This window comes from Anolis carolinensis, chromosome 1 (assembly GCF_035594765.1).
Source record: "Anolis carolinensis isolate JA03-04 chromosome 1, rAnoCar3.1.pri, whole genome shotgun sequence".
In the NCBI taxonomy this organism is placed as follows: Eukaryota; Metazoa; Chordata; class Lepidosauria; order Squamata; family Dactyloidae; genus Anolis; species Anolis carolinensis.
In genome coordinates, this window is record NC_085841.1 from 121,431,624 (window position 1) to 121,456,818 (window position 25,195).

At 39.4% G+C, this 25,195-nt stretch overlaps 1 protein-coding gene across 1 annotated transcript; it reads left to right on the plus strand.

The window, feature by feature from the left end:
- Positions 1–24,406, plus strand: tmem30a (transmembrane protein 30A). Its single transcript, XM_062981621.1, has 7 exons — positions 1–461; positions 10,468–10,581; positions 12,147–12,254; positions 18,276–18,363; positions 19,001–19,150; positions 20,868–21,074; positions 23,084–24,406. Exons 1-7 carry the CDS (start codon positions 150–152, stop codon positions 23,275–23,277), a joined length of 1,173 nt encoding a protein of 390 aa, XP_062837691.1. The 5' UTR covers positions 1–149; the 3' UTR covers positions 23,278–24,406.
- Positions 24,407–25,195: the final 789 nt, after the last annotated feature.

Genomic DNA, 25,195 nt, shown 5'->3' on the forward strand with positions numbered 1-25,195 from the left:
TGGCGCAGGCGCAGTCGCGGCCCTTATACAGCGCGGCGCGCGCGGCGGGCGGCTAGTGTCGGTTGTCGCCGTTGGTGGCGGTGCTTCCTGTTCTTGCTGCCCCGTCTCTCGCGCGGCCCTCCTCCTCCTCCTCCCGCCTCCCTGCCTCCATGGCCATGAACTACAACGCGAAGGAAGAGGCGGCGGCGGTGGACGGGCACACGTCGGGGATGGCCTCCATGCCCGGGGGAAGCGGCGGAGGCGGGGGCCTGTCCGGCGCGGGCCGGTCCTCGGGAAGCGCCGCCGCCGCCGTCAAGAGCCGCAAGCCGGACAACACGGCCTTCAAGCAGCAGCGCCTCCCGGCCTGGCAGCCCATCCTCACCGCCGGCACCGTCCTGCCCGCCTTCTTCGTCATCGGCCTCATCTTCATCCCCATCGGCATCGGCATCTTCGTCACCTCCAACAACATCCGCGAGTACGAGGTAATCGGCAGCTTCCTGCTCGCGTCCAGGCCGCCACCTTGTTTGGACTTCATCTTCCAGAAGCCCCAGCCGGCTGCGACAACGGCGAGGGGTTCTGGGAGCTGAAGTCCAACCGCTCTGGAAGGCCAAGGGTTGGGAAACCCTGCATCGGCGCTACTCTTCGCCATCTTCAGGAAGCACGGGACACTTAAATAATCCTGTCAACATCTATTGCAGGACTGGGCAAACTTTGGCCCTCCGGGTGTTTTGGACTTCAACGTCAGCAATTCCTAACAGCCAATAGGCTGTGTTGTCGAGGGCTACTTAGGGACCACCAAACGCAGCATTGCTTAAACTTGAAAAGCACTGCAGACTAACTCAACTAGAAAAGTGCCCCCCCCCCCCGGTGATGCAGTGGGTTAAACCCTTGTGCCAACAGGACTGCTGACTTGAAGGTTGGGTTGCTGACCTGAATGTTGCCAGTTCGAATCCAACCCAGGGAGAGCGCGGATGAGGTCCCTCGATTACTGTGGTTCTCAACCTGTGGGTCTCCAAGCGTTTTAGCTTACAATTCCCAGAAATTCCAGCCAGTTTACCAGCTGTTAGGATTTCTGGGAGTTGAAGGCCAAAACATCTGGGGACCCACAAGCTGAGAACCACTGCTCTATCAGCTCTAGCTCCATGCAGGGACATGGGAGAAGCCTCCCACAAGGATGGTAAAAACATCTGGGTGTCCCCTGGGCAACGTCCTTGGAGACGGCCAATTTTCTCACACCAGAAGCGACTTGTAATTTCTCAAGTTGCTCCTGACACGAAAAGATAAACCCAGAGAAGTCAGCCATAGCAGAGCACTTGATAAACCAACCTGGACACAGCATATTACTTGAGAACACAGAAATTCTGGGCCACTCCAACAACTACCATGTCAGAGTACACAGAGAAGTTATCGAAATCCACAAACGTGGACAATTTCAAGAGAAAGGAGGAAATCATGAAAATGAACAAAATCTGGCTACTAGTATTAAAAAAACTCTAATATCTAGACAGTAAATAAAGAACAACACTCTGAAAATAGGGGAATTCCAGACATGAAGCAAGGATTCCCCAAACTACAAAAACCCAGAATCCACCAGGAGGCAGACGTGGCAATGGGATAGCATTGCTGTGCCTGTGTGGTATGCAAGTGTCCCAGGAAAATGTCATGATGGGTCTTAGGACCCCAAATTATTCCTATTAACTAGCACAAGTACGGAGCTCCCCGTAACACAGCAGCTTAAACCGCTGAGCTGCTGAACTTGCTGACAGAAAGGTCAGTGGTTGGAATCTGAGGAGCAGGGTGAGCTCCCGCTGTTAGCCCCAGCTTCTGTCAACCTAGCAGTTCGAAAACATGCACATGTGAGTAGATCAATAGGTACTGCTCCGGCAGGAAGCAAACTGCATTCCATGCAGTCATGCCAGCCGCATGACCTAGGAGCCGTCTACAGACAATGCCGGCTCTTCGGCTTAGAAATGGAGATGAGCACCAACCCCCACAGTCAGACACAACTAGACTTAATGTTAGAGGAAAACCTTGATCTTTACATTAGAGGACTCAAAGCTGTTCCCAACATAATAAATGGCAAAATTCAGTGCCTTGCATGTATAAAAAAAGACATATCAAAACAACAACAATGACAATAGATTAGAACCATTAAAATGATAAAACAACAGTCACATTACATAAAACATTTAGGCTTCTAATGATTTCTTTAGCTACTTCCATGTTTCTATGTTTCTGTCATTCACCATATGCCTTTTTAAATAATCAGGTCTTAAGTTGTTTTTAAGGAACCCCAGTGGCTCAGTGGGTTAAACTGCTGAGCTGCTGAATTTGTGGACCGAAAGGTCGGTGGTTCGAATCCGGGGAGCAGGGTGAGCTCCCGCTATTAGCCCCAACTTCTGCCAGCCTAGCAGTTTGAAAACATGCAAATGTGAGTAGATCAATAGGTACCACTCTGGCAGGAAGGTAACGGCGCTCCATGCAATCATGCCGGCCACATGACTTTGGAGTTATTTACGGACAACGCTGGCTCTTCAGCTTGGAAATGGAGATGAGTTTAGAGGGGGACAGCTGAGGTCCTCAGCCAGAGAGCGTCTCTGCTGCCTGACCAAATTACAAAGGCCTAGAATCTCCTGGGAGGCAGCTATGGCAATGGAATGGTATTGCTGTAAGTGTGAAAGTGTCCCAGGAAAATATCGTGATAGGTCTTAGTACCCCAAATTATTCCTATTAGCTAGCATAAATACATGGACAGAAAACATTTACTTTTCCACTTAGTGGCATTTTCCAGTGGATTTATCACACACATCAGGCATGGGCAAACTGGCTGTTAGGGGTTGCAGGAGTTGAAGTCCAAAATACCCAGAGGACTGAAGTTTGCCCATGCCTGCACTAATAATAAATAATAATAAACTTTGATTATATTTCGCCCCATTTCCCTGAAGGAACTCATGATGGCTTACAAGACAGCAACAGTGCAACAAGGCACATAAAGTATACAGTAGAAATTAGGCGAAATCAAGAAAAATAAACGCCAAGAAAAATAAAAATAAAACATACATGTATAATTTAATATAAAACACCTCAAAATAAAATAAGTGATAAAGCATAAACAACGAATAATACTTAAAACCACTACACTGTTAAAGAGTGGGCACCCCAGCTGAAATCCTGTCACTGCCTTTTGCATAATTCTGGAATTTGTAGTTTAGGGCCTTGTCACACTTGAGCATTCTTCCACTTCAATCCACTTTAAATGCTTTGACTGCCTCCTGCAGAATTCTGGGGTTTGTAGTTTAGGGAGGGGCCTTTAAACTGCTTATCCAGAGAAGCCTTGGGCCTCCCTAAACTACAAATTCTGTAGGAGGCAGTCACAGCATTTAAAGTGGATAAATGCTCAAGTGTAATGAGGCCCATAGTCTAAAATTCCCAACCAGAGAGGTCTAAGGTCCCACCAATAACATGCTATTCCAATTTTTATATATATATATATATATATATATATATATATATATATATATAATATATAATAATTATAACATACTGTATATACATATATTTATAATATTATATTGTAATACAATATACTAATACAATATAATAATATTATATATTTTACATGTAATATTACTAATAATATTACTATATATTGATATAGTACAATATAGTAATTTATTGCCAGTATTGTACTATGCTAATAATATAATATTGTATGTAAATTTAATTTGTAAGCCACTGTGAGTCCCCTTCGGGGTGAGAAGGGCGGCATATAAATGTAGAAAATAAAATAAATAAATAAGGCCTCACTAAACTACACCGCCTAGAATTCTGCAAAAGGCAGCAACGGGATTTCAGGCAGGGTGCACACGCTCTACCTACTCATTAAAAGTTTAAAAGCAACTCACTAATGCCTTGAAAGATCTCTCCAGCTACTACAAAGAGAACCACCTGAAGCCTAACCTGCCAAGACACAAATGTGTGCTTTCCACCTATGTAACCGTGAAGCCAACAGGAAACTGAAAGTTACTTGGGAAGGCCAAGAACTCGAACACTGTTTCCATCCTAAATACCTTGGTGTCACCTTAGATCGAACACTAACATATAGAAACACTGCATGAACACCAAGCACAAAGTAGCTGCACGCAATAACATCCTGCGGAAACTTACTGGCAGTGCATGGGGTGCAGACCCACAATTAATAAGAACATCAGCCCTGGCCTTGTCTTTCTCAACTGCTGAGTATGCCTGTCCTGTCTGGCACAAGTCTGTCCATGCAAAGCAGGTGGACATAGCACTGAACGAAACATGCAGAATAATCACAGGATGCCTTAAACCTACACCTGTTGATAAACTCTACAAGTTAGCTGGCATTGCCCCTCCTGACGTGCGATGGGACGTTGCTGCTAACAGAGAAATAAGGTCGAACATTGTGAAAGCCACCCATTGCATGACTATCAGCCTCCTCCCATCAGACTCAAATCAAGGAAGGGCTTCATGAGAACCACCACTCCTCTTGATGTTTCTCCAGCAACAGCAAGGGTGTCTCTTTGGGCAGCTAAACCAGGCAATTCAAAATTGATGGCCTCCTATGCGGGTCTTCATCCAGGGGCAAACCAAGAATGGGCAACTTGGACGTCCCTAAACAGACTCGGAAGTGGAGTGGGCAGATCAAAAGATAACTTGGCAAGGTGGCACTACCTGGAGGAATCCTCCACCTTGTGTGACTGTGGAGCAGAAGAAACAACTCCGCATATGTATGTTTGCCCACAATGCCCTGCCTCATGTATGGAGGAGGAGTTGTTTAAAGCTACGGACAGTGCGGTCGCTGTTGCCTGCTTTTGGTCTAAAACTATTTAGCTGCTTGTGATTTCCTTTATTTTATCACTTTTAAAATTTATTTATTATGCAATGCTTTTGACACGAAATAAATAAAAACCTACTCATTAAAGCAGGGGTCCCAAACTAAGGCCCACGGCTGGATGTGACCCTCCAAGATAATCCGGCTCCCGGCCTAAACTTTAGACTTAGGGTCACCCTGAGTCTGAAACGACTGGAAGGCACACAACAACAACAACAAAAATAACCTTAATTAACTTGACTATCTCATCAGCTAAAAGCAGGCTCACACTTCCCATTGAAATACTGGTAAAATTGTTCTTCATTTTAAATATTGTATTGTTCTTGTGTGTTTTTTTGCACTACAGGTAAGTTCAGTGTGTATTTCATGTTTTTTCAAACTATAGTCCCCCCTCCCCAACAGTCTCGGGGACTGCGAACCAGCCCCGACTTAAACAGTTTGAGGATCGCTGCTCTATACCTACTCATTAAAGTGTAGTTCAATAATGATGAGTAGATGAAAAATATACCATCGAGTGCACCTACACTATAGACTGAATGAGGTTTGACACCACTTGAGCTGTAACTCAATGTTACGGAATGCTGGGAGTTGTAGTTTGGTGAAACAACAGGATTCTTTGGCAGGGAAGGCTAAATGCCTGTGAAAGTACATCTTCTATGATTCCATAGTATTGAGCCATGGCAGTTAAAGTGGTGTCACACCGTGTTCATACAACAGTGTAAGTACACCTAGACTGCTGTTATTCTCCTCCTTTCTTTCCCCTCTCTTTCCAGGTCAAGGAACAACAAGTGAACAAGGACAAAGGATGCCTCTACACTGTACAATGAATGCAGTTTGACACTCCTTGTAGATTAGTAAGGTGGCAGGAGCCTATGGCAGAAGAGACTGAAGTCATTGTAAAACTACAGCTCTCATTAGTCTACACAATGCAGCCATGGTCCAGAATTTTGGGATTTGTGGTTTGGTGTGGCACTAGCACTCTTTCGCCAAGAAGGCTAAAGTCCTTGTAAAACAACAACTCTCACAACCTCATAGCAGAAGCGTGTCAAACTGCATTCATTCAAGAGTGTAGGTACACCCTAAATGTTGTCATGGCAGTTAAATTGTACTATGATCATGTAAGAGCCGTGTTGTCTTGAGAGCCGAGTCAAGCTGGCCTTGGCAAGTCCCAGACTTCTCTTGAGTTAGAAAGAAGGCGATGTCTTGACCTAACTGGTTTTTCTTTGCCTTTTGAACTGATTAATGGCTATGGAGGTGACACAGAGCTTAGTGACGGTATTAGGAAGATCAGTATTTTGAGGAAATGGAAGATAGTGGCACACCCTGCTCCCCTTTGCTTTGCTGTGACTAGTGCGAGGTCCAGATCAGAGCTTGAAAACAATAGCTCCTGTGGGATTACTGGATTGTACCTAGAAACACCAGTTAGTATAATCAGTTAGCTTTGTTGTCTGGAAGAATCTGGGAATTGTTGTTCCGCCTAGATAACTTTTCCAGGTTTTGATCCAGGTAAAGCTCTCATCTGAGTAATGTATCACATATGGGCTTAAATATTATTGTTAGTCTTGACTAGAGCAGATACCTTTCTTGACTCATAATTCAGCAATAGATTGAAGGGGTTCTACTTAGGCCTAACTAGCAGGATACCGGCCATGCTGTTGCATATTTGCATGCCAGTCATGACTGCACACATAGAGATCAATGTTACCTGTATCTGATGGATAAATTTAAGTCTATGATTTACCTAAGATACTTACAGAGCTTTGTAAATAGCTCACATCTTGTACAAATCAAGCCTTTAGTATCAGTTGTTTCATATAGTTTTTTCACTGGTATGAAAAATGTGATGAAAAGACATAGAAAATGGGGAAAATAGTATTTGTATATAAGTCACTCATTGATAATTACTAAACTGCAGGCGAATAGAGTTGATGGCAACGTGTATATTCTGTTGGTTTTTCATATTATGGTCGAAATGTGTCTTGTAGAGAGAAAAAGGGGTATAAATAAACAATAATAATAATAATAATAATAATAATAATAATAATTACCCCTCTATTACACCTCTTCAACCTACAGCCCTCCAAGTGTTTGGACCACCAACTCCCAGAAGCCCATGCCAGGTTATTCAGTGGTCAGAAATTGAAGTTTTAAAACACCTAGAAGGCTGCAAGTTGAAGATTTCTGCCCTGTAAATCTAGAAAATCTATCTGAAAAACCTGGGTGAACTTATCCTATGCACTATGCATGTTGTATCTTAACTATTTTTGTTTGAAAAAGGAATTATTCCCCTTTCTGAATAGAGTGGCAGAATACAAGAGCTTAGCCTCTCTTGGGAGAACCTAAAAAGGACACTGCCATGGCTCTGCTTTTGGCATTTTTGAATGCATGGGTGAGGAAATGTCAGTGATGGGCAAAGGGGATGACCCCCTGAGGTATGCTGATACTTTCCCCTCTCTGTGGAACAAATTTCAAATTATTCATGGGTCAAATAGAAAGCCATAATTTTGTCCCCAAAACCTGCCCCCAAGTATATATAATAATTGAATTCAAAACTTCTTTCCTTATTTTTTTGAATTAAGAGTATTCGTAAATCCCCCAATGACTAAATTTGATGCTACACTGGCTTATGACACTGAAATGTTGTGCCCTTCTGTCCTCCCAATCCCTTTGTGCTTTTGAGAATTCTAGTTTCATGGTATTAAACAGGATAAAAAGCTAAGATTGTAGGAGATTAACATTTGCAGCCTTTCATAACCTTGATTTCTGAAGCAGTTGATGAATGTCAGAACATGTAGTGATGCAGACTTTGATGGGGAGCCATATTATTGTGAAATATGTTGTGATGGAACTAGTTATTCTTGATGTGGAGCTAATTGTTGAAGAAGACATTGTGATGAAACTAGTTACTGTAACTCTCTGTAGAACTTATACACCATTTAGCTCTTTATTCACAACAGTGCAGTCGTATGAACATTTAGAATTCTGATCTATTATGCATCAAGTTAGCAAAGATTCAGGGTATAAGACACAGAAAAATGTATGTTAAGTTTACAGGAAATACTGAAAATAAGTAGTGTTGAGAGTAGGAGGAAGAGAAACAGGAAGTTAAAAAAGGATAGAAAAATATTAGTAGATTGGTAGAGTGGGAGTATGAAGTATTGAATTTGTGTCATTAGACAATAGGTTTGATTAGGCAGAAGCTGGAAGGCCATGTTCTGGAGGAACGGATGGCTTGGTTGATTGGGCAAAAACAATGGTAGAAAGAGCTGTGCAACTTGCGGTACAATCAGTTGAAACTTAGAGGTAAGGAGTAAATAAGGGCTAGTAGCCTTAATAGTGACACTGCATAAATAGAGAACTTCTACTAGTCTGATTTTTTTCTTCTTTTGGACATTATTACACTAGTCAACTAAATGCACAACCGGAACATTACACAAGCATACCAGGAAGTATTTTCAATTAAGCCTTTGGGAATCATCTATGTATCAGACATACTATTACCTAGTTTCTTCCAGCTTCTTAACATGTTTCTGAAACTCCAAGGAATATTTTAGCATAGATGCAGAAGACATGTTAGGATTTCTGTGTTTGGTTTTAAAGATTAGTCAACTTGTGACTTACGGCTTGGGCCAAACCATGAACACATTGTTTAAATCTATTGTCTGTACATTATTAAGCACTGTTATGGCAAGCATACACTTAAACAGTTTATATGGAGATTATTGCTGCTTATCAACAGATGGATAATGAATTGGAAACTGAAAGACATTATGGAACAACAATCACAAGGTTATTAAAGATTTCTGCAAGTATTGGATGCTATATATATATATATATATATATATATATATATAATCTCAAAATTCAAACTTATGTCAAACAAACTGGATAAGATGCGGTCTTCCACTAGACCCATGATCACATGATATCGATAAAAGAATAGTATTATTGAGCAAATCCTTGGCATTTATCTTGTATTAAAATGAAAGTTTCATATTAAAAAATAAATTACTTTAATCAATTTTTGAACTGCCTGAAAAAAAATCAAAAACAAGGTTTCAGTGTACTTCTTGTCCTCCTGATGCACTGTGTACTGCTAATTGCTTCTAAAAATAAAGACCTTTGTTTCCATGCATAAGAACACAAAGCACATCACTCAACCTGCCAATGCTGAATTGTTTGCTCCGCTGCTGTTTCTAAAAGAAGCTATTCAGCTTGTCTTTAAGACAAAATTATAACAGATATAATGAGAGATGGAATCTTCATTTCATCTTGCTAGTGCCCAAAATTTTGTGGTTATGACCAATTGTGCTAAACTGCAAGTTGCAAAGTGGGGGAAAATGGAATGTTAAGTAAAAATTTCACAGTGTGTAAATGGTGTATAATTGACTGGTAGATTGTCCTTTTTGATTGAGCTTGTTTATGACACTCCGATTCTCCAGTAACATCTCATCTGAGTAATATTCACATATTAAGACAAAAGTGAAGTTCTCATTCCAAAGGAACAGTGAAGTAAAAGGACTATGAATAAGTATTGTGGTTACTTTTGAATGTGAATACTTATAGTTTTTTTTGCTGTTCTAAAGTAACTTTCCAGAAATAACCATCTTAGTATAAGCATAACCACGTGACTTGTCTAAGCCTGGAGCATTCAGCTTCTTTGACCTCTAGGACAGCATCTTTGTTACCATGTTTAGATGTTTCTAGGAGATCATGTGGGCTGCAATTTCAGTCTCATAAAATAAAATATGTTGATGATTGAAAAGAGATAGTCTCATACACATATATTATTTGAGAACACATAAATGCTTGACCACTCCAACAACTATTATGTCAGACTACACAGAGAAGCCATTGAAATTCACAAACATGTGGCAACTTCAACAGAAAGGAGGAAACCATGAAAATGAACAAAATCTGGCTACCAGTATTAAAAAACTCAAAAATCAGAACAGTAAATAAGAAGCAACACTCTGAGACATGGGAACTAGGGAACAAAGAATGCCCCCAGGCAGAAAGTAGCTAGTAGATGTAGCCATTCAATGCAAATTAGGGTGATTATCTGCAACATTTACACTGGCCTCCAACTGACAAGAGTTCTTCCCTCACCCTGGACTTCCCACAGATATATATATAAACCTTCCTTGCTTAGTTTCTCCATACCTCACAACCTCTGAGGATGCCTGCCATAGATGTGGGCGAAACATCAGGAGAGAATACTTCTAGAACATGGCCATACAGCCCGGAAAACATACAACAACTCTATTTTCTGTTTGAAAACATATATGCTATTTCCTCATACATATGCATTACACGGAGTGATTTACATTAATTATAGTAATAGTCTCAATAATACAAATAATCCAGACAATATAAAACACAGCATCAAGTGAGATCGGCTTAGCAGAGCAGATTTTCTAGAAGAGCTCCATAGAAATGTAAGAGATTTTTGAAATGCCATCAAATGCAATATTCCTAGATATATAATCTTTTTCTGCCTAATCCTCAAAGAATGTTCCCTATTAGATAAGTTTTATAACAATTACTAGATGTTCTGTGAAGTGATGAATTGCTTTTCTATGTGTCGTGGCTTAAGGTGATCTCTCACCTGCCCTTCTTTTCTTTTTCAGATTGATTATACAGGAATAGAACCAAATAGTCCTTGTCATAAATGCTTAAATGTGTCCTGGAACAGCACACCTTGCTACTGTACAATTTTCTTTACATTGGACAAGCCTTTTGAGGTATGTTAGTATATGTGTTTTGCTCTGCCCTGAGTCCCCTCCAGGGTGAGAAGGGCGGAATACAAATGTTTTAAATAAATAATAATTATGTGCACATTTGTATATTACAGTATGAAGCAGGTCCTGTTTCTGCATTTCTGAACCTAATCTCTTCGTTTTTCCTAATAAATGGTTGACACATGGTTTATTTTTAATTAGTTTATTTGGCGCCAGATAGTTAACTCAATTACTAATTCACTCACTCAGTTTATTCATTCAATTTGTATCCTGTCCTTCTGTCACTTGTTTTCCACGTTTTTAAAGTATGGTCAAATGAAATTCTATAGCAAGCTTTTAATAAATAGCACAATCTCCAAGAAATAAATCTGGTTGAGCAGGTTTCATATGTCAAGCATCATACTACCTTTCAGGCTGTTTGGCAGTGCATAGAAATCCCATTTTTAAAGATCAGCAGGAGAAATCCTTTTGAAGAGACTCCAACCCTCTTTAACAAGTCCATTTGTTGTGCCCATGGGAAAAATCTTTCCTTCTTACTGGTTTTAAACATTGGAATGCAATGCCCTAGAGCAAGGGGGGGGAGTGAGCAGGGGTGGGCAAGCGAGTTGGGACGGGGTGCAATGGCAAGTTGCAGGCGCTGCATGCCCCACTTGGCACGCATGTTATAGGTTCTCTACCACTGCCCTAAAGCTGCTAGAATATTATTATTATTTATACCTCACTTTTTCTCTTTACTAAAGAGACTCAAAGCAGCTTACAATAATGCAATACAATTTAAAACCCAAAAATATATGAACATTAAAATAAAATTAAATATTATTGGTATTAAAAATAAATTATTAAAATCCTTAAAACTGATTAAAAATGTATTCAGAGATAAAACCACCACAGCCCCTGACTTGATCTTAAAAACCTCCTCCTTTAAAAGCCTGCCTGAATAAAAAGGTTTTAGCCTGCCATTGGAAGGATAGCAGGGAGGGGGCCATTTCTGGCTTTCCTGAGCAGGAAGTTCCAGGGTCGAGGGGCAGCTACCCAAGAGAGAAGTCCCCCTCTTTTGTTCCCATCAACTGAGCTTGCAATGGAGTGGGACCGAGAGACAGGTGTCTTCTGAAGATCTCAGGGCCAGGGCAGGTTCGTACAAGGAGATGCTGTCAGCCAGATAGCCTGGACCTTTAAACTTGGCTTTTAAAAGTATGATGTATTTTGAAATGTTGCTTTCATTATGCTTTCTTAACTGATGTTTGATATTGTATTGTACACTGGCTTGACTGGTTTGAAAAAGACAGTGTAAAATTGTTTTAATTATAAATTGTCGGGTGCTATATTTGACAAAACAGTGTTCACATTCTCTATGTTTGATTAATGCCAGCTTTTCCATTGATAATAACCATGCGTAAGTTAACAAATTGTCTGTATAGAAGTTTTAATTGACAATAGTGTACAACTCGTTGTACCTTCTCCAAGACCACATATTTGTTATAGCTAATTAGTAGGACTTACCTTTATTTGACGCTGCCTAGTATATAATGATTATACATTGGAAAAATATCTTATCTTGTGGATTGCAGAGCAACGTGTTCATGTATTATGGGCTATCCAACTTCTACCAGAATCATCGCCGCTATGTAAAGTCTCGTGATGATAGTCAGCTAAATGGAGATAATAGCTCCCTCTTTGTAAGTAAATTCTTTGCATCTCTTTCATATGTCTGAATTTTAGCGCTTCTGCTGGCCTTTGGAATGTCATAGTAGAATGTATAGATAAAATTGAACATATTTTAGAAAATGTTTATATAAATGAACTAGCTGTGCCCGGCCACGCGTTGCTGTGGCGAAATATGGTGGTATGGGAAATAAAGTATTGAGGAATTGGTGGTAGTTAAGGTCACGGGTAAAGGTTTTCCCCAGACATTAAGTCCAGTCGTGTCTTACTCTGGAGGTTGGTGCTCATCTCCATTTCTAAGCCAAAGAGCCGGCATTGTCCGTAGACTCCTCCAAGGTCATGTGGGATGACTACATGGAGCAGCGTTACCTCCCCGCCGGAGCAGTACCTATTGATGCACTCACATTTGCATGTTTTCGAACTTCTGGGTTGGCAGAAGCTGGGGCTAACAGTGGGGGCTCTCTCCGCTCCCCCAATTCAAACCTGTGGCCTTTCGGTCCAGAAGTTCAGCAGCTCAGCGCTTTAACACGCTGCGCCATCAGGGGATATTATTTCCTAAAGGTTGTGAATATACAATATTTCTGATTGTTTTTTTTTTGTTTGTTGGAGGCAAGTATGAATGCTGCAATTAGGAAAAATGATTAGGATGTAATGGCCTTGCAGCTTTAAAGCCTGGCTGTTTCCTCCCTGAGTGAATTTTTTGTTGGGAAGTGTTAGCTGGCCCTGATTGTTTCCTGTCTGGAATTCCCTTGTTTTCAGAGTGGTGTTGTTTGCGATATTTTATGTGCTTCTACTGTCTGTGGCCCTGAGAAAACAGAGGATTTTCCAGACTTTGATGATGGGAATACTTTGTTGGGAGGTGTTAGCTGGCCCTGATTCTTTCCTATCTGGAATACCCTTGTTTTCAGAGTGATGTTGTTTGTGATATTTTATGTGCTTCTACTGTCTGTGGCCCTGAGAAAACAGGATTTGCCAGACTTTGATGATGGGAATACTTTGTTGGGAGGTGTTAGCTGGCCCTGATTGTTTCCTGTGTGGAATTCCCCTGTTTATTTACTGTCCTGGTTTTAGAGATTATATTGTTCTGCATTATTCTATCCCAGTAATTATTTCATATTAAAGAATAATCTCACTTATACAATATTGGCTTATACAATGTTCTGGATTATCCAACGCAGTCTGCCTTTTCATAATCAATGTTTTTGTAGTCAGTGTTTTAAATTCATTGTGATATTTTAGTGGTAAATTTGTAAATACAGTACAGTAGAGTCTCACTTATCCAACATAAACGGGCCGGCAGAACGTTGGATAAGCGAATATGTTGGATAATAAGGAGGCATTAAGGAGAAGCCTATTAAACATCAAATTAAGTTATGATTTTACAAATTAAGCACCAAAACATCATGTTAGACAACAAATTTGTCAGAAAAAGTAGTTCAGTACACAGTAATGCTATATAGTAATTACTGTATTTATGAATTTAGCACCAAAATATCATGATATATTGAAAGCATTGACTACAAAAATGCGTTGGATAATCCAGAACGTTGGATAAGCGAGTGTTGGATAAGTGAGACTCTACTGTAAATACTACATCGCATTACTGTGCATGGAACTACTTTTTCTGTCAAATTTGTTGTATAATATGATGTTTTGGTGCTTAATTTGTATAACAATTACCTAATTTGATGTTTAATTGGCTTTTCCTGAATCCCTTATTATCCAACATATTCACTTATCCTGCCGGCCTGTTTACGTTGGATAAGTGAGACTCTACTGTATATTGATAATCTTATATTATCTGCTCAGAACTGGATTATCTGAGGCCCCTTCTTCACAGCTGTATAAAATGCACACTGAAGTGGATTATATGGTAGTGCGGAGTCAAGATAATCCAGTGCAAATCAGATAATATAAGATTATAAATGGGTTATATAGCTGTGTAGAAGGGCCTTGAGTCTACACTGCCATGTAATCCAGTGCAAATTAGATAATCTGTGGAAGAAGCCTAAGTGAGGCCTAAATCTGCCTGTCCCCTAACTGAATCCTGGCTGTCCCTTGGTTGCTAGGCAACCAAGTGGGCAGAGATTAGCCCTCTAAACTGGCAGCAATTGGATAAAAAAAAATTATTGCTCTCCCTCTAATTAGGACTTTATTTTTCTTTTCTTTTTGTTGTATCAACCTTGAGGCGTGGATGATGGGTTGTGTTGTCAAATTTTGAGGTTGGGGGGCCTGTAGTTTTGTTGTTTTGTGAATTGCCGTGATGCCATCACTCTTTTATATATATAGATATTTCCCAGACTTACCTGTGACCACCCCATTTGGTACTCCTTTATCCTATTACTAGCTATGCCCGGCCACGCGTTGCTGTGGCGAAGTATGGTGGTATGGGAAATAAAGTATTGAGGAATTGGTTAAAGTAAAGGGTAAAGGTTTTCCCCTGGGATTAAGTACAGTCGTGTCTGACTCTGGGGGTTGGTGCTCATCTCCATTTCTAAGCCGAAGAGCCGGCGTTGTCCATAGACTCCTCCAAGGTCATGTGGCATGGCTGCATGGAGCGCCGTTACCTTCCCACCGGAGCAGTACCTATTCATCTACTCTCATTTGCATGTTTTTGAATTTTGGGGTTGGCAGAAGCTGGGGCTAACAGTGGGGGCTCTCTCCGCTCCCCCAATTCAAACCTGTGACCTTTCGGTCCAGAAGTTCAGCAGCTCAGTGCTTTAACATGCTGCACTATCAGGGGATATTATTTCCTAAAGGTTGTGAATATACAATATTTTTGATTGTTTTTTGTCTGTGTTAGCTGGCCCTGATTGTTTCCTTTGTGGAATTTCCAATTTCCCTGCTTTCAGAGTGCTGCTGTTTATTTACTGTCCTGGTTTTAGAGATTATATTGTTCTGTATTATTCTATCACAGTAATTATTTCATATTAAAGTAGAATCTCGCTTATCCAATGTTCTGGATTATCCAACGCAGTCTGCCTTTTAGTAATCAATGTTTTTGTAGTCAGTGTTTTAAATTCATAGGGTACTGCCACATACAAGTGGATGGAGCATTTGAAGCATTGCTGGAGCTCATAGCCCTTTCATGATGAATATTCCATCACTTTCCAAAAATTTATAGGGCTGGCTCTGTGCTTCATGTAAACAGAATAGGAAGCGATTTGAAGGGCACGATTGCTCTGCTCTGCTTGGTTGTCCCTGGTTTTCTCCCGAACCCGCTGCTTGGGATGCAGTTCTCCCACCTGCCTTTTGCTGCTGATGTTGCAACGTTTCTTTCCGGCGTCTCTTTCCCTGCTGCCAGATCTGAGCCTATCCACTCATAGCCTCCTCCTCCGAGGACGATGCTTTTTATTTATGGCTCTTGCATAAGGGGAGCGCGCCGCATCACTCACTCATCCATTTTTTAAAAAAATCAGGGGGAAAAAATAACACAAACCATATGACCTGGATACATATTAATAAGGCCCAAGAGTAATTTAATATTGGAGGGTTATTTATTTATTTATTCATCCTTTTTGGTATGAAGGAGGGGAAAAGTTGCAGGGGAACTACCATATATACTCGAGTATAAGCCGACCCGAATATAAGCCGCCGAGGCACCTAATTTTACTTTTAAAAAACCTGAGAAAACATTTGACTCCGGTATAAGCCGAGAGTAATAAATTTCAGAAATAAAAACAGAGACCAATAAAATTACATTAATTGAGGCATCAGTAGTTCAAATGTTTTTGAATATTTACATCAAGCTCTAATTTCAGATAAGACTGTCCAACTCTAATCAAATCATTATTCTCATCTTCTTCAATGTAAATGTGCTTATGTATCCTTTTAATAATAACTAGCTGTGCCCGGCCACGCGTTGCTGTGGTATTGTTTGGTGGTGTTGGTGAGAAATTGTTGAGGTAGCGGTGGTAATGAATGTGTGTTGTATGGTTGTCTTTATGTTTAGCATGCATTTGGTTGTTCGTGTACTGTGAAAGTGGTGACGATAGAGGGGGTCTATGTGCGGAGCTTGGCCCTCTAACTGGCAGCAATTGGAAAAAAACAATTATTCCTCTCCCTCTAATTAGGACTTTGTTTTTCTTTTCTTTTTGTTGTATCAACCTAGAGCCGTGGATGATGGGTTGTGTTGTCAAATTTCGAGGTTGGGGGGGGCCTGTAGTTTTGTTGTTTTGTGATGCCATCACTCTTTTATAGATATAGATAGGTAGTGTACTCCCTGTTACAACTAGGATACTGGGGACTTCACAGCTTGTAGGAAGTGACTCGTCCTAGTGTTGCCAAACTTCCAAAGAGTTGAGGGACCATTTGCTATAGCTTGAGCGATTTCTGGGTGAAGGGAAAATTGCCCAAAACTATTCAAGTACTATTCGGGATCTTCTGATCTTTCAGAGAAGTCTTACAGAGAACAGTCTATATTGGTAGGATTATCCCATTCAACAGCTCAACCTTGTACACTCAGCTAAATTTCTAGGAAAATACAATTTTTTCCAGCCTTTAAAAAAGTCAAGCAGCTGGTTGGACTGCTATGGACAGTAGTATCTGTCATTAAGAGTTTTTTACTTGGTATGTACAAACTGTTCCATATGGTCTTTGTGCTGTCTGTTCTTTGAGTGTGCTCTGTTAATAAGTACATTCCTCCACATGAGTGCTTGGGAGTAGTCCATCTTGTTGGCTCAGTTGGCTGTTTCTATAATTGGTTGCTTCCTTTGGCATCTCATGAAAAGAAACATGAAATATTTTAAGTTTAGCTAAGTATCTGAGCTCTTTTTCTCAATAAGCTGGTGAAAGATTTGTAGAAACAGTTTTGAAAGCATTGGAGCTATCTTTTTGAAATTAAAGGTTCTTTCAGTGTTATACTTTTTTTGAAAATTTTTTTTTATTGTTAGCTACCTTGAGTTAGACTTTTATCATAGCAAAGTAGAATGTAAATGTTCAAATAAATTCTTGGTTGTGTGTAAGCAAGAAGTGGTGCAATAGTTGTTTTTATCCATGTTGTTTTTAGTAGTTCTTCAGTAGTAAAAATGGAAGAGACCGTTCGTAAAGGGTTTGTAAAGGCTGGGAGCCAGCATGGTGTAGTGATTTGAGCCTTGGACTATGACTCTGGAGATCTGAGTTTGAATCCATACTTAGCCATGAATGCCTGCTAGTCACACTCGCTAAATCTCAGAGGACAGCAAAGTCTTGTGAATAAATCGTGCCAAAACACACACTAATTATGTCTCGCTTAGAGTTGCTGTATGTCAGAAAGGACTGAAGGCACACAGCAATAACAAGATAAAAGATTAGTTTACATATCCTTCTGAGAAGAAGATAAGAATTGAATGACATTAAGTGACTAAACTCATAGGAACAGAATTCTAGCCTTAACCTCATTTTGTGGTGCAAAATAACTTCAATGAAAACCTTTTTGACCTTGGATATATGTTAATGTTTTCCCATAGTAGCGGCACTTTCTTCTAAGATGTCAGAGAATTCTACGTTATCGCTGTTAATTTTATGTTGTAGAATAACACTATGGTTAATGCTAAGCACTTTAATAGAAGCTAATCTGTCCCTGTAACTCTTACTTTAGCTATTGATAATCAGATTTGTTTAATCTTCACACTTAAACTCAGTGTATTCTTGTCTGACAGGATAACACAATAACTTGAATACTTTTCAGACTGAAAGTCTTCCTTTTTCTGTCTCTGTAGTCTTTTTTTCCCCTCCAGAACTTTTCCTAACTCACAGATTGCATAAGTATATTAGAGCATTTGTTAGCTCATTCTTTGGTGGCTATAGTTTTGTTACAAAATTAGGATTTCTAACCTTGAATGCTGACAATTGCTGAATTAATGTTATAGAGCTTTTAGTCAAATGATTTTTCCCCTGCAATTTGAACTGTTTTTCTAAATATGAACATAAGAGGAAAGATCATTGCAGTATTGGTTAAGCAGTTCAATATGTTTATATTCTGGCCAGTGTTACTTGTATGTGATAAAAATTAAAATTTGCCTTTCTCTCCCCCATTTTTTCTTTCAACTAATTAGAACCCCAGTAAAGAGTGTGAGCCTTACCGCACCAGTGATGATAAACCTATCGCTCCTTGTGGAGCTATTGCCAACAGCATGTTCAATGGTATGATTTTGTTAAGTATATTTTATATAACACTGAACTCTGAGGCCCCTTCCAAACAGCTGAATAAAATCACAAATTCAGATAACCCAGTTCAAAGTAGATACTGTGGGATTTTCTGCCTTGATATTCTGGATTATATGACTGTGTGGAAGGGCCCTGAATTTCCACTGGATAGCAAATCCATCAGATCTGCACACATCCTCACTTGTTTCTAGTTTCACAGAAACTTTCGTAATCAGTTTTCTCTAAGTAGTTGCATGTGGTAATCTTAGTCCTCTACTCACAGCTGGTAAAATTTAATGTTTTAATACTTGACATTTAATGACATTGGATAGTTGCTGGTCAAGCGATAGAACACATGCAGAAGCTAGCAGGTTCTGTCATCTCCAGATATGGATCTGGTAATTCGGAGAGCCAATCCAGCCAATGTAGGCCAGTTTGAACTAGCTGAACTATGTTCTCCTACTAAGTACTGTTTTCTACTTCTTATGATAGAGGTTTGTTAAAGGAAACAGAATCTATGTGTTGAAATTGAATGGAGAAATAGCAGCAACTTGGCTTTTGTAACTGATAGAGTTGAGTTCAATCTTGAAAAGGAATGTTGAAAATAAAGGACTTCTATTCATTTCCCTTCTAGATACACTGACATTGTTTCGTATTGATCCTAATGGTACAAATCCCAAACGCATTCCTTTGACTAAAAAAGGTATTGCTTGGTGGACAGACAAAAACGTTAAGTTCAGGAATCCTGTGGGAGATACAAAAAACTTGACTGTACTTTTCCACGGTAAGTTTTCTTCTGAAATAAGAGGTCTTGGGAAGGTATCTTTATGAAAGCTGAGGTATGAACAGAACTTTTTTTTTATTTGAAGGATAGAATGAGCACTTCAGTGGGTCTTAAAGGGAAAGCATGAGAGCTTGAGAAGAAGGCATCACAAAGGAAATTTGCTCAAGACTAGTCAAAATGCTTGCAAGAATAAGAGCTTTGTTTGACTCACTGTTTTCTCCTTCTATATTCTTCAAATTCATATTGTTTGCTTTTGTATTACAGTCAGCCCTCCATATTTATTTAGGCCAGGGACATAGGATCCCCATGAAAGTGGTGAAAAACATGAAGAAAAATTCTTTTTAGCAAAAGACACTACCTCTCTAGGAACCTCTAGGTCCTCCAGTGCAGTTCTGTTATCAGTGTCCACTGGAAGTTTACCATAAAATTGTACTGGAGGATCTAGAAATTACTTTAAGAAGTGTTCTCTCTGGGAATCTCCATGTAATCCAGCTTGACACTATGATCAGTGTCTGGCAGAGATTGACAACAGAAATGCACTGAAGGATCTATTGATTCCTAAAGAACATTTTTATCAAACCTACAAAAGTCAAACCCACATATGCAGAGGGCTCACAATTTATTATTTATTTTATTTATTTACTGAACTTATACCCCACCCTTCTCACCTCAGGGTGGCTTACAAACTATGGCAATAATTCAATGCCAGATTCAGACAATAACAGTAAAACACAATATTATAAAACTGTAGAAAACATATAAATATCCATTAAAATTATCTTTGAAATGATTAGTTCTTCTGATATATTCATTTCTGTATCTCTGTTAATATGTTCATATCTAATGACAACCACGTCTTTTTTTCTTTGTCCATTTTATTACTTTGATGGATAGTTGCAGAACTATTTTCAAAGATTGTTTAGTGGAAGATGTGCAAAGTTGACTTAGGCAAAAATTTCTACTGTCCCAGATTATAGAGGGAACAACTAAATGATATTGTCCATTGTATTGTGCTTCTTGCCAGAATGCACAAATACTGGCTGACATCCTGCAATAAGAGTTGTAGCATAAAGTACCACTCAGCTGGACCTATGCCATACCTCCATTTCCACCCCCTGACTGCAGAAATTACCTTCACTTTATCAGCCTGTTCCTGTGTGGCCATTGAATGGTCATGGAAGATTAGGAGTTGTCAGAGAAACAGCTTGCTTTTTCCCTAGAGCCAGACATAGCACAATAACCCCTGGAGTTTTTTGACTTGCATCTGGCTTTAGGACATGGCCTATATAAGATTTTCCAATGCATGTACACCCCTCACTTTCTACTGGTTAGGAATTGATTGTGGAGGTGGGTTCTGCAGGAGGAATATGAGTTTTGAGGGGAAGTTGAAGTCGTTGCATAGTAGAGGTTGCTACCACCACAAAAACAGCATAATCCAGTTTGGGCTTAGATCTACATATGTCACGAGCAAGGTTCCCACTGTTACATGGATAGAATTCCTCTCCTATTCTTCTTGATATAAAGTTTAAGTGTTTTGGTTTTTAAAAAAATCAAAACAAAACAAACCCATCAAGTTAGAGCATGAAAAAGTATTGAGTGGGTCTGAGAGGGATACTTTTAAAGTATTTTTACAACTGGAAACAGTTTTTGGTGAAGGAAAAATGTGTTCTTTGCCTTCACAAATATTGATGCTTGATTTTCTTTTCCTTTTTTAAAGGCACATCTAAACCTGTTAACTGGCCTAAACCAGTGTACATGCTAGATTCAGATCCAGACAACAATGGGTTCATAAATGAAGATTTCATTGTGTGGATGCGAACTGCTGCACTACCTACATTTCGTAAACTATATCGCCTTATAGAGAGGAAGGATAATCTACAGCCTACTCTGGCAGCGGGAAACTATTCCTTGGTTATAACCTACAGTATCCTTTATTGGAGAGTTTCAAGGGCTTTCATGTAATTAAATAGACAGTGAATCAGGACCAACAAATGAATAAAGGTAATTACTTCCTTTTTAAATTTCTAAGTAAAGGGAAAGGTTTCCCCTGCTGTTAAGTCCAGTCATGTCAGACTCTGGGGGTTGGTGCTCATCTCCATTTCTAAGCTGAAGAGCCGGCGTTGTCCATAGACACCTCCAAGGTCATGCATGACTGCATGGAGTGCTGTTACCTTCCCGCCGGAGCTGTACCTATTGATCTACTCACATTGGCATGTTTTCGAACTGCTAGGTTGGCAGAAGCTGGAGCTAACAGCGGCCGCTCACGATGCTCCCAGGGTTTGAACCTGGGTCCTTTTAAATTTCTAGGCAAAGCCAAAATAAGGCTACACATCTATATGAATGATGCTTGAGTTGTTCCAAATATTTGCTTTGAAAGTGGAGTTGATTCAAAGATTCTGATGCATGCTGATTATATGTGATATTCACCAAGATTTGTTTTAAGACTATTGAAATGTAAAAGCCGCCTTCGGATCCTAAGTCAGGGTGCACAATTGCTTTGGGGCCAGGATCACTTTTCAGGTTGGCCAAGTGCTCAAGCGGTGCAATTCTTTCCTGTGGCAGGCTTTGTTTTCATCTCTTATTTGCAGAACGATCCCAATACTGTAACAAGTCCTTGATGTTTGAGGCATTTCTTCCTGTGAAAATTACATGTCTGCTATTCACTTTTTATTTCATTAAATATTACTAAACTTGTTACATGTTGAGCATCCCTTATCCAAAATGCTTGGGAGTGTTTTTGATTTTAGGTTTGCATATACATACATTATGAGATATCTTACAAATGGGACCCAAGTTTTAAACATGGAATTCATGCATTCATTCACATTTACATTATACACATAGTTGAAAGTAATTTCATGCAATAAAATGCATGAAACAATGTGTTTGTGTATTGAACTATTGGAAAGCAAAGGTGTCACTGTCTCAGTCACCTATCTGGACACTTTCGGAGTACAGTATTTTGGATTTCCAATTTCTTAATAAGGAATGCTCAACCTTTTATTGGTACAAAGATAAAACCCTCATAGTCCTGAAAAAGTAAATTCCTCACAAATATATAAAGTTCATATCATTTCATGTTTAATTAATATATTTATTAGGGAATATCATACTTGCTGTGAAATGCAAGGGTTCTGAAAGTCAGAAAAGCCTCCATTCATGGAGCTTCATGCATAAATATGTTCCATCCATCTATGCAAATATCCCAGTAGTGGGGCCGAAACTGGCGAGGTACCCCTTCATGTGAACAATGCATGAAGACAAATGGAAGGTTTGTTTCTAAAAGCAACCGTAATTACTCATTCTTATGCTTAGCCCTTCCCATGTTGGAACCAGTGAGGATTTCACATAGGAAAAGATATTGGTGTATTTCTGCTTTACAACTTTTGGACAGGTGGTATGAATGGTCAAATTCCCAAGAGTCACACAAAATACCTTCACATTCTTTAGGCTTCAAGACATAAACAACTCAGCTGCACTGGAGGGGCCATCTCATCATTCAATTTCCTTTTTCTTGTTACGTCTACAACCAGTCCATATGAGTTGGAAGAACTCTTTCCACCGTTTGATTTGGAGTAACTCTCCCTTCCTAGCCAATAATACTTTGAGCAATAAAATCATTGGTTATAAAACCTTCAAACCAATAATATCAATTAGAAGTACAATAATGGTGGTCTTTAAAATAATCAATCAATTCTTACCCACCTCTCCTCATGGCTCAAGGTGGGGCACAACATCATTAAAAACACATCATGATAAAACGTGTAAAATACATATATTAAAATACACAGAACAAAAATTGAAATACAGTCAACACAGGACATGAGTTTAACATTCATAGTTGAAAATACTAAACATGTTCTTTTCTCTCGCTGATGTAATATTAGCAATTATAGTTTGAATTGGTGAATGTTTTTCCTATACCTGAATCAGATTATCCTGTGCACAGCTTTGATGGGAGAAAACGGATGATCCTGAGCACCATTTCGTGGATGGGAGGCAAGAATCCCTTTTTGGGAATAGCTTACATAACAGTTGGCTCTATATGCTTTTTTCTCGGAGTAGTGCTGTTATTCATACATCACAAATATGGAAATCGGAACAATAGTGCGGACATTCCCAATTAATCCTACTTCTCCAAATCACATGTACTGCATGTGCATCAAGGCCAGTCCAGAGCGGATACAGCTTTTCAAAGCTGTCCCTGGTAAATGTTACTTGTGACCCAGAATGCATAAGTATATATGAAGCCTTCTTTCCTTGACAGTGGATTGACTTGAAGATAAAAGTTAACTTAAATAAAAAAAGAGATCTGCAGGTTAGCAGATTTTGGACATTTTCCTCTTGATGGACAAGTGCCATGATGCGCATATAGTCTTTCCTCACCTGCTTTCCTCATCTGCCGCTTGTTCATGTGCTTTGTAATATATCAGTACTGTGTACAGACTGTGTGACAAGGATGTGTTTAGGATAGAGTAGCTTGTTTATATTTTGAGGCTATATGAAAGTGCTGGTGCTACTGGAAGAAAAAGAGCTGTCCACCGTTTTGTCACACAAAACATTGTCCGCATGAGCTTCATACTCCCTACAGCACTTACTGTATTAAACGTACCCAACTCATTCCGCATTGAGCCCGACTACATGTTTAAAGGTCAGACTATGTTTTGCCAAGTGTGCTATGCAAGTGAATTGTGCAAGAAGCTTTCCTGTTAATGAGTGACTCTTAAAAGCTGCTCTCCATACGGAAGTAACTGCGATATGCAATGCTCTTTTATTAAATAGAACGTGCTTTTCTCTTACACCCAGCACTTTGCGTGATTCAAATCTCTTATCATGTCTTCTGCAGAATTGGGGAGATTCTTTTCCAGAGCTGGGCACAACTATGTGTCAAGCACAGAACTGGTCTCCTTTGATTCAAAGCAAGGTGTATTCACAATTCATCATAACCTTTCTAATATTCCTAATTCAGATGAAGCAACTTCCAAGAGTTTCCCAGCTCCTTAACGTAAGTTCCTGTGCTCCTCAGATGTAGCTTAGCTTGCCAGTAAAAAGTAAGCAAAAAACTGCTGTGGTGGCATAAGTGGGGACGTTGGCATCTTGCAGTTTTGCAGTCAACTTTGTCCAGATTTTAAGAATCCGATCCAGTGATAATAGAATTATATATATTGAATTGCTATGTACATGGAGATTATATTACATGAAAATGGTTTGTCTGAATATTTGCTATTGAATAAATTCTGTTTTTGTTTATGAAAATATGAGCAGATATGTGTGTTTTTTAAAAATATTTTGGGTGGCAATCATGAGGCCTGGGAAAATCTGTCAAAGAGGACCTGGACAGGAAATCCTCCTGGTATAACTATAGTACCCTGTCACTTTTCATTCTAAGAGACATTTGCAAATATAGAACTATTAAATTAAGGGTTGTATAAGGGGTCTGAAGCAGAAAACTCATAGTGGCATTACATAATAAATTGTTTAGTGTCATCTGCAATGCCTTTCATTCATAGTCCATCCCATCCCCTGGTAACTGACACATTCACCATTGAAGGCCACTATTCTTACTGCAAAACCTTCTTCTTACGATAGGATTCCTTTCTACTTTATTTTACCATAAATTCATATTGACTGTTTTCATAAGTTGAAATAAAACTTCTGGAACAAAGTAATGCTCTCCTTTATATTAAGCCATAACAGTAAATTTCTAATCAGAAATCAATTATGACAAAATTGATTTTCTAGGCTATAAAGTACTTTAATCGAAATGAAAAAGTACTGTTAGCTATTTGTTTGTTTTTCTTATGGGTGAAATTGTGTGCTATTAAAAATATTCATAGATTTTTATTATAATAATGAAACCATTTTTGTCGAAGGCTTTCATGGACAGAATCACTGGATTGCTGTGAGATTTTCGGACTGTATGGCCATGTTCCTATAGCATTCTCTCCTGATGGTTTGCCTGCATCTGTGGCTGGCATCTTTAGAGGTCTGTTGGAGGTGAGGCAAGTGGAGTGTATACACCACATTCATGTATCTGTGGAGTGT

Excerpts from the sequence above, each read along its gene's own strand:
- tmem30a (XM_062981621.1), top strand. The coding sequence starts at position 150 with ATGGCCATGAACTACAACGCGAAGGAAGAGGCGGCGGCGGTGGACGGG. Across the intron at positions 10,582-12,146 it reads CATTGGACAAGCCTTTTGAG|AGCAACGTGTTCATGTATTA; the intron begins GTATGTTAGTAT and ends TGTGGATTGCAG. Across the intron at positions 18,364-19,000 it reads TGCCAACAGCATGTTCAATG|ATACACTGACATTGTTTCGT; the intron begins GTATGATTTTGT and ends TTTCCCTTCTAG.